The sequence below is a fragment of the Theropithecus gelada genome, chromosome 8 (assembly GCF_003255815.1).
Source record: "Theropithecus gelada isolate Dixy chromosome 8, Tgel_1.0, whole genome shotgun sequence".
Lineage (NCBI taxonomy): Eukaryota > Metazoa > Chordata > Mammalia > Primates > Cercopithecidae > Theropithecus > Theropithecus gelada.
This window is the reverse complement of record NC_037676.1, coordinates 25,377,828-25,388,313: the sequence shown is the minus strand read 5'-3', so window position 1 is coordinate 25,388,313 and position 10,486 is coordinate 25,377,828. Positions and strand designations below refer to the sequence as shown.

The following is a 10,486-nucleotide window of genomic DNA, read 5'->3' as shown; positions in this document are numbered from 1 at the left end:
ACAAGCTTCCAGACCGAAGCGTGGGTAAGGGCCAACACACCTGCCTCTTATCTTTCAAGCTGGAGGATTTTCCAGGGTAAACAAGCTGGAAGGAAGCAGAGCGCCCAGAGGGGTCACCCTCGTGAAAGTATATGGTCCCACCCCATTCCCAGTTTCAAGCTTCGGTATGCAGCTTGATTCTGGAGGCCTCTGCAGGATGGAGTGTGTGGATTTCTGACACTTGGCTTGCCACACACCCGCAGGCTGCATCTTTGCTGAGAATTAGAATCCCGTGGCCCGGACATAGCAGCCTGTGACATGGAGTGAAAACTCTTGAATTGGTATATTCACGAAACTGAAGCCGAGGGCTCCGTGAATGCTTGTGGAGGGAAAGTCTGGTTGAAGGCCCAAGCCAAACAGCTGCCTCCCGAACATCTCAATACAGACACACCCCTGAAACAACCACATTTTGCTTTATTAGGCGTTCCATGGTAATATAACACAGAGTTCTTAAGGAATAATAAACACGAGACTTGTTTTTTACCATAATTATTTTGCCATTAAGACAGTGGTTACAAAAAAAAAAAAGTACTCTTCTGGCTACACACTTTATCAGCTTTAGAACTGAAAGTTCCTCCACTCATGGGTCACAATCACAATTTCAAGGATTAAAAACCATCTATTCTTAAATCCTACACTGTTTTAGAGCATCAAGTCACTGCAGTTATTCAGTTCTGAGACACTGTCGATTTATTTTAGCATTTACATATGACATTCATTTAACAGACACACAAAGCAAGCCAAAAGGTAAACATGCTTACACAGCCTGCAGAAATCTTCAGGTTTTAAATTGTTTTTTAAGAAAACAACCAAAACAACCAAAAATGACCATGACCTGGTACAGGAAAAACAGGAAGACTCAAGTGAATACTAGAGCTGCAAGTGTTTCTTAGAATTGAAACAAAAATTGTTTTTTTCCAACTTGTTCAAATTTCCTCTAAGTGCAGGTGAGAAAAAAAAAGCAAATATATTAAGTCAACCAATTATTTTTTCAAAAGTGCAATTTACCTCTAAAATAACAAATAAACAACAACAACAAAAAACCCAAAACCCCAACCAGAACCCCAAAGGCAAAATGTGTAGAGAGACAAGGGTGGTGATGGAATGAACTACTTTGTGATGTTTTTACGCTTTACAAAAAGCAGATTTGGTTTTTAGAAAAGCCTGCAAACGCAACATTGCTTGAGAGAACCTGTAAACACGTTTGGAATGCAATGCAACACAAGTCAGCAAGGACAGGGGTGGGTCCAAAGGAGCCAGCTAGGGGGAAAGGTGACAGAAAAGGAGAGGGAAGGATGGAGACGGACATCACCTGTGGTCTCTAAAGGGGCCATGTGTTCAATTTGTAAGGTTCCCCTCCACCCACTGCAGTTCTGATGTAACCTATTGTTCATAAAACACATTGCTCTTGCAAAGTAGAATGGACTTTAAGTTTCCCAAGGATTTTTTGAGTTTATAGGGCTTCTTTCTATGTAGTGTGTCTTTTGAAATAATTGGAGAAGAAAAAAATCTGGTTTTTCCCCAAAAGTGAAAAGCTTCCATGTGTTCTAGAATCTCAAAAGATACTTAACCAGGAAGCAGCAGGCCCTCGGGTCAGACTCCTATTAGCTTAGCACTTCCGAACCGGTGACTTTGATTGGCTCGCTTGGGTTATTGAGGCTCGGTGTTTAGGTTTGACCGTGACTTTAGCCAGATAGCACTGCACAGAGGAAAATCTCTCTGGTTCTGCAGCCTCAGACCTCTTCAGCTTCTGGGCCCTGTCTGCGGTTCCACGTGTGATACTATGGGTGAGACAGCATGGCCCATTCCTGCACTTGGCCAGGACCCCACACACTAGCACACGTCCTCATGATGGCGGGTGGGTAGCACCAGTCCCATATGGACTAGGATGACACAGCACTCTGCTTGCAATGGCAAACGCTCAAATCCTTTAGGCAGACCCCATGACCACCATGAAATGGTAGACCTGGGAGGTGAAAAGATAACGGGGCAGGGGAGGAAAACACTGTCTCCGAGACGAGGGCTGAAGGAAACACAGAGAGAGAGAGACAGACACGAAAATATTCATGAATTAAAAAGCTAGAGAGAGAAAGAGAGTGCAAGAGCACGCAGAAAAATGGTAAAAGAGAAAAGAATCCTCAAAGGATTTAATCTGCAGCAAAATCTAGGCCAATAAAGCAAGCCTGCCCCTTTATCAACAGCTGACCCTGAAGACTACGGAATGGTGATGTGGGCATTTTGGAGCCTCTCAGGACGGACACGATGAGTTTGCCAACCACCCAGAATCAGCTGGGTGATGACGTAATTGCATCATTAGGATGTCCAGTTCAAACCCCTTGTATTAATATGGAGTTAAATGTTCCAATTTAGTATTAAAAAAAAAAAAAAAAAAAAGACTCTTTCCCACCTCAACCCCTCCCCAGCCCCACAAAGAAAACTTCTTAAAAATTTTAAAAAGAAAAGAAAAAGGCAGCTCTGGGCAATTCACTTTATCTTCCCTCCCCCCATGAAAAGGAAGATGCTAACGGACACTAGGAGGTTGAAGGCGAAGAAGACCCTCGCTGGGGGCTGCTTGTTCGCATGTCTGAGTGTTGGGTGTGGTTCCGTGTATGAGCTTGGTGGGTAGGCTTGGGTGTGATACTCATAGATGTGTAAGGAAGTGGATGAGCAAAATCAGTAACTCCCGGTGAGAGATGGGGTGTGGGGCCCCAAGGGGGACCCCATGAACTGGCTGCTCCACAGTAACTATCACAGGCTCTTAAAAAAAAAAAAAGGGAAGGAAGAAAGAAGTCTCAGAATGTCCTCAGGTGTCCCATCCCCAGTCCCCAGTGGACGGCACAGCCCAGGAGCTCTAGCCCAGGCTGGTGATGTTGGCACGGCCACCGGGGGGCGCCACGATACGCTGGGTGGTGCGGCGGGGAATGTTGTCGTCAATTTGAGCACCTGGAGGGAGAGAAGAGAGGAATGGGTTAGGGGCCAGGACAGTCACACAAGGTCCTGCTTGAAGGTGAAATCTCACAGCTCAGGAGGAAAAGTGCTAGTCGCATTCTTTTTTTTGGAGACAGGGTCTAGCTCTGTTTTCTAGACCAGAGTGCAGTGGCACCATCATAGCTCACCACAGCCTCAACCTCCTGGGCTTAAGCCATTCTCCCACTCAGCCCCCTCAAGAAGCTGGGGCCACAGCCACAGGCCCCCACACCTAGCTAATTTTTAAATTTTTTGTAAAGAGGGGTCTTGCTATATTGCTGAAGCTGGTCTCAAACTCCTGGGCTCAGGCAGTCCTCCTACCTCTGCTTCCCAGCATGCTGGTATAACAGGTGTGAGCCACACTGCCCGGCCTCACATTCTTTGTTCTTCTCTTAAAACCTCACTGAAGTTTAGACTACAGTAAGGAGGTGGAGGCTGGGCATGGTGGCTCATGCCTGGAATCCTCCTAACAGCACTCTGGGAGGCCGAAGTGAGAGGATTGCTTGAGTCCAGGAGTTTGAGAACAGTCTGGGCAACACAGTGAGAGCCTATCTCTACAGAAAAATTTTAAAATTAGCCAGGCGTGATGGCACAAGCCAGTAGTACCAGCTACTGGGGAGGCTGAGCTGGGAGGATCACTTGAGCCCAGGAGGTCGAGGCTGCAGTGAGCTGTGATTGCACCACTGCACTCTAGCCTGGGTACTGGGTGACACAGTGAGGTACTAATATCTCTAAAAATAAAAATAAATAAACTTTTTAGAAAGGAGATGAGCCTAAGGTAGCCAAAGAATCAGACACTGTATAAAGGCTGTTGGATCTATTACTGGAGAAAGTAAAACTATATACAAAATATCACTACACCTCAGACTCTGTCCTGTCCCCTGTTCTGATTAGTCAAATTGGCTGTGGCTTTTCTGAGGACACAGCCTTCTTCTGGCATTCTAATCCCCTAACCCTACACATACAATCACAAATAGGAGGAACGATGGCACCTTATACTGGAATAGCCTGGAGAGATCAGATAACACAGACGTGATTATACACATTTTACTTACAACAAACTAAAGTTCGTTATTTTTAAATGTTTTGAAAATTTGTAATCCATATATGGTACATAAAGGTAACTTTTTAAAACCTGTACAACCAGCAAGAAAAAAAATTCTCTCTGGTTTAACAATTTCTTTAATATGCCACAGGAATCTGTAGCCCAGGGAGCAGGAAGAGTGGAATGTTCTAGTCATGGGCCAAATGAAAGATGGGAAGTTTCAAGTAAGGAAACATAAAAATCTGAACTCTTTCGTCTCACCAAGGGGATATCACACATATTACCCAAGCAAATACAATTAACAGTTCTCAAATGGCCCTGTTCTAAGCATTGTACACATATATTAATCCATTTAACCCTCACAACAACCCCCAGAGGGGAGCAACTACTATTATTGCCATTCTACAGGCGAGGAGACTGAGGCACAGCCAGAGCTGAGCTATGAAGTTAGGCTGTTGAAACTCCAGACTCCACAAGCTAAACTACAATATACTGTAGGAGAGAAGAGAAGTCCTGAAATACCACAATGTCCTTTCTTATAATGGATCTAACAAATCGAACAAATGTCTTCTTAATATATTAGGTAAAACACAGTATGGGCATTGTGTGACACAAACTGATCTCAAGATTCTGAAACCCAACCAGTCATTAACTATGAAAATACATCTCCACGTCGGGCTGGCCTGGGCATGGTGGCTCATGCCTGTAATCCCAGCACTTTGGGAGGCCGAGGCAGGCAGATCACCTGAAGTCAGGAGTTCTACCAGCCTGGCCAACATGGTGATACCCCGTCTCTACTAAAAATACAAAAATTAGCCAGGTATGGTGGTGCACGCCTGTAATCCCAGCTACTTGGGAGGCTGAGGCATGAGAATCACTTGAACTGGGAGATGGAGGTTGCAGTGAGCCAAGATCGCGCCATTGCACTCCAGTCTGGGTGACAGGGCGAGACCCTGTCTCAAATAAAAGAAAAAGAAAATACATCTCCAGTGATCTGAGTCCACTGTATTTCCCACTTTGGGGAGAAAGGGAATATCATTCACTTCCATTTCTGTGTCCTTTCCAAATGCAATGTAGCCTCGCCAGCACCAGTGAGCTGGCCCAGCAGAACTGTGCCCTCCCCAAGCCTCAACCCTACCAGACAAACTGAATCCAGACTGGTGCAGGTTCCGGACAGGTGGGGCCTGCTGCTTGGCAGGAGACGTCTTGGCCGAGGAGGCTGGAGTGACTGTCTTGGGTGTCACAGACACCTCACACACGGGTCCGTCATACAGGCCACGAGGAACCCCTCTCAGCTCAGCCAGCTGCAAAACACAAGAGTCCCCCAAGCTCAGGCCACAGTCACAGAGGACACCTCTCTAGAAACCCTCCTGGAGGAAGGATGGGCCTGCGAGATATAGGGATGGAGGGCTCTCCTTACAGACAGGTGGACAGGTGTTGTGTGGGGCCAGCTCCCACAATGCCAGGCCAAAACTCCCCACAAGGTCCAGTAACTGGTTAACTCTACAAAAACTAACACACCTTACCATTTTCCCCCCAAAGGCACTTCAATTTAAACCCTGTGAGAATCCCCTAAACATGCTGTGAGGGGGATCTGGTATCATGTTCAAGATCTGGCCCCAAACTTTCTTTCCAATTGCATTCTCCCTTTAATTCCCTTATAGCTCCATCTCTTTCCTGCTTCACATGCCCTGAATACACTGTGCATTGTCTATACTCATGACTCTCTTATCAAATTCCCTCGTCTCCCTTCTTTGACCTGAAAAACTCCTACTTAACCTTCAAAGCCCAACTCAAAATGTCCTCTCCCCATGACACTCTCCCTGACTACGGCAGTGGCTCCCTCCTCTGGGTCCTCACTCCACACTCCTCATCGTAGCATATACCATGATCTTACTTTGCTAGAGCTGTCTGTGGACATGCCTGACTCCTTCTCCAGTATTTTAAATGCCAGGAATAAAAAATTCAGGCTCCCTCTTATCCCTGGAATCCACTGTATTCATCTTAATATTCTGTCTCAAGGTGCTCAATAAATGTTTGTGGCCTTGAACTTAATTCATGGTTTAACAAAAAATTCATCAGAACAAAACTACTCACCCTGCTTCTTGCCTTGATACGCTTGTAAACAAAATCAGGGAAGGGCTTCCGGGGAATGTAGCGTCCAGAGCCTTCGGTGACATGCAGAGTGCCGTCCTCCAGGACAATCTTCCCCTGGCTGATGACCACCAGCGGGGAGCCGCGGCACTCCATGCCTTCAAAGATGTTGTACTCAAGAGACTGGGAAGAGAGCACAGTAAACTCTAGAACAGGCCACTCTGGCTGGACTCAATCCACCCAGCAGTGGGGCACCCACTGCCCCAACCCCACAAAGACAAAAGAGAGACTCAGAGATGGGGATCCTGTCCCAACTGGGCACCCCAGCAGGCACTTACTCGCTGTGTCTCCATATCCCTGTCTAGAATATGAAAGAATTTTCCTACCTCTCCACATTAGAAAGAAAGACAATTAAACAGAATAATTGTGTGGAAAGGGTGCTTGTTTGTAAATGCTACACAAATATAAAGAAAATGATTCCTCCTATTAACAGGGACTATGTTCCCACCATCTCCAGCTCCATTCTGATTGAATTCCAAAGGCCTTCTCTGACCAAGTTCTAAATTTAATCTTGAAATGAGCCATCCACAAGTAGGTTTTCCCACTGGCTAGCCTGGTTTTCCAGTCTGTTTGCGGTGTGGTTAAACTGAAGTCCCTAAATGAAAGGACTGTGGTCACTGAAGAGACATGCCTCCGATAAAATGATTGAGGGCTAGTTAATTTCCAGAACAATGTAGCTATGTAGCTATCCTTCTGGTTTCAAGTTTTTCAGGGTAAAACAGAGACACATCTGTGTGCCCTCTTGGAAAATAGGTGGGGTCTCCACATGGCTGTGAATTTCTGGTTGGTAATGAAGCAACAGAAAACAGGAGTCATTGCACCCTGACATCGAAAACTCCATCCTGCAGCTTCGGCTAACCCAGTGCTACTTCCCAGATCCCAAATGCTTCCCGCTTCTTCCTGCCTGTTTGGTTCACGGGGACCAATGGCTGTGGCTGAGTCTGGACTGGAGGATTAATAGGTGGCTCCAACCATAAAGAGCACCCTGGGCTTCTGGGAAAGTTCAGACCAGGTTATCAGCACTCAGGGAGCTGGCCTCTGAACAGAGAGCTGTGCTAGGCCCCTGCAGTTCAAGATGACATTTCTGCTTAGTGCAGCGGCTGGTAACACGGATTCGGCCGGCTCAGCAGCTCACATCGAGCATGGAAATGCACAATGCCCCGCATACAATGTTGGGTGAAAACAACCACCAGGGCTGTTAGGACACTGCTCTGAGTCTCAAAGCAGTCATGCAGAAGCTACCAAAGGAACCGTAGCAGAGAGGCGCCAGCAGGGAGGGAAGAGGACTCTGCACTTGGATTCCCGAGACCCAAGACTTAAAATTGTCTTTCGTCAATTCTAAGACACTCATCCCTGAAGTCAGAATGTGTCTTACAGCAGCCAGAGCCACGCAGGCACTGCCGGCCTAGACTAAAGCCAAGTTCTTCTAGGGGAATATGGGTTTGCTTGTGCCACTGCGTTGGAGGACAACCCCACTGAGGGCATTTTACAGTAAATTCTCAGCTTGACGTTGTTCTGGACCACACAGGCGGCACACATTCAGACCACAAGGCTGGACAAGCACCCACTTTCAGTTCCAATTCTTGGGGCAGACATTTTTCCCTCTTGGCAACCAATGCCAAGGTCGAGTCCTGTGAGATTTCCTGCCACCCTGTCTGCACAGCAGATGCACTCCCCAGAGATGCCGTAATAAGCACATGCTGGCCCTTGGTGGCCCAGTCTCCCATGAGACTCCTTGTCTTGGGTATGTTTTCCTTCATCATGGTACATAACCTAATGGAATATCTTAAAATCGATAGCATCTCAGATACAGTAAAATTGAGAAGTTGTGTGACTCTGTGGAGATCGCTTTAATCCCGCCTCAGCTTCAGTTTCTTCATCTGCCACCCTCCCGAGGCGTATGTGAAGATGACAATACAAAAAGCCTCATCCCTGGTCGTCTCAGAAACAACCTTTGAAAGGGTGTGAGTCATCCTTTAAGGCCTGGATCAAGAGCCATCTCTTCCACATCACTCCACAGCTAACAGTTTATGCCCTGACAACCTCCTCTTGTGCCCTACTGGGTAGAGTATGGGCACAGCCTCGGCCATGGAGACATCTGCCCTAGGTTCACACCCCGGGTATGCCATTCACCAGCTATGTGACTTTGAACGCATCCCTCACACCCCTAAGCCTCCACCTCCTCATCTGTGAGGGGTAAGTAGGGCCCCCTTTGCAGTACTGATGTGAGAATCAAATGAAATAAAAAGAACAAAAGCACCTAGCTCACTACTTGGTTCACAGCAGGTATTTAGAAAATCTTCACTCATTCACTGTCTGGCTTTTTACTGCACTTTGCTAACACTTGCCAGCCCTGCAGCATCCAAGATCTCATACAATGCATGTGTTGAGTCTTGTTGCTTATAGATGAGCACCTAGAAGACCTCTGGAGCCATCTCTCATCTTTAAAAGATGGAGGAACCAGCCCCATGACTCTCAGTGACTTAACATTGACAAGTCCAAGGGTCAGATCACAATTCCCAGATACTCAGAGCCTACTCTCCATCAAACCATGATGCAGGGAGGCTTCCTCACTCACTATGCATAGACATTTTTAACCTACCTCCACACAGGCTACCTAAAATTACTCATTGGGCCAGATGCCTGGAAAATCCAAGCAAAGGCTTAGAAACAGGGCTGTCGATAATAGTCAGCTAGATGCTCTGAATTAAAGCTAATTAGCCTCATGGTAGGAAACACTGTACTATGCAGGGAAAGTCTCCTAGTTGCATTTCCCCAGAAGATCAATGAACAGACAGGTTTAGCGCTGGCTCTTTAAAACAGGTGAGGATGGAAGAGCACCACTTTGAAAGTCAACATTTCTCCCATTGGTCACCTGGAGGTAAGAGCAGGGTAGGTTGGGGTGAAAATGTCTGGAGAGCAGAATCTGTCTTCCCAAATCTTCACTCCTTCCCACTGTCTCTTCTTCTAGGTTAAGAACTCCAAATGCAAGCTCCCCAGCTAGGTCATCTGTGTCTTAACGAGCCCTGTCAGTCATTTACAGCACCTCTGGGGGAAGCAACCTTCCAAGAAAGGCCTGGATCAAGAGCCTTTTCCCCATCTAAGTCTGACCAAGAGGCTGCATATGCAGTCTGGCAGGGAAGAGTCCTGAACAATTTTGGGTTCTAATTCTGGCTCAACCGCAAAATCGCTATGTAACATTAGACTGGTCACTTAAGCTCTCTAAGCCTCCGTTTATTTATTTTCCCAAATTGGGATAATAATACCAGTCCCTTTATTGAGGTCAAATGAAAGAGTCAGTGAGAATGTGAAGTTACAGGCACACGAATAGGGAGGTTCATGGGGCAGGACCCTAGGACCCCTGACCATAAAATAGCCAGTCAGGACACCCAAGAAATCATGATCTGAGCTGTAAGAGGGTGTGCCCATAAGGCTGTGCTGCCAGGCTGAGCCAGTGAGTGGTGTGGGAGGGAGAAAGTCAGCTTTAAACACAGACTCAAACAGTCTTCTGAGAAGCACCCACCGTCCTGGTCCTCACAGGTGGCAGCAGAAGCCAGAGCTGAGCCTGAGCTCACTGCAGCCCAAACACCTCTGTGCGTGCAAATGAGAGAGGATTGGGACAGGACAAAGTCCTAGAGCTGTTCTGGAGAAATGCCAGAAACCTGCCCTGAGTTGTCATGACATGTGGGGGAGGTGTCAGTGCTCGCTGGCCTGAGCTGTCTTCGAGATTCAAATGAGTTCCTGACATGAAACGCTTCTGCCTGAGGCCCATTTCTTTTCCAAAGCTCTCCCTCTGTGCATATTCCTTCAGTTTTTCTGCCTATACCATATTGCTTGTGAGGACTCCGCAGTGTCTAACACCTCTGCTTAATGTCTGCTAACCTCACAGAATCACAGGACACTTGGAGACCTCGTCTGAATCCCTCACTCTCAGCTGAGGAGCCTAAGACATTAACATACTTGCCGTGGGTCCTGTTAACAAGAGAGGACATCTCCAAGCTCTGCAGCCCAGACCCAGAGGGTAGCGATACCCAAAGCTGCAGATCCTCAAACAACAATCAGATGGCTGGGGGGTACTTCTACTAGGGAGAAGTCAGTCAATCAATTCCTTTAAGATAATAAGAACGGCTGTCATCCAGTTTTCCGCATGGACACTGGCCTGAGAAAACAATGGCTTAAGAGCATCAAAGTCCCCAGTGAGCATCTCAGGAGAGGACATCTCACTGTTTCACTGAGGTCCCTTGCACCAAGTACTGCCATGAGAGGTGCCGCACCAAACTA

At 46.9% G+C, this 10,486-nt stretch overlaps 1 protein-coding gene across 3 annotated transcripts in view; it reads right to left on the bottom strand.

Annotated features, from left to right (window-relative positions):
• Positions 1-433: 433 nt before the first annotated feature.
• The window catches only part of DPYSL2 (dihydropyrimidinase like 2), a 146,052-nt gene continuing 135,999 nt past the window's right edge, over positions 434-10,486 (bottom strand). For all 3 annotated transcript variants that reach the window (XM_025395205.1, XM_025395206.1, XM_025395207.1), the window contains exons 12-14: positions 6,149-6,328; positions 5,190-5,355; positions 434-2,982 (exon numbers count right to left, since the gene is read on the bottom strand). In XM_025395205.1, the coding sequence (XP_025250990.1) occupies positions 2,891-2,982; positions 5,190-5,355; positions 6,149-6,328 (438 nt within the window). In that variant the 3' untranslated portion in view covers positions 434-2,890. The remainder of the gene's footprint in view (positions 2,983-5,189; positions 5,356-6,148; positions 6,329-10,486) is intronic.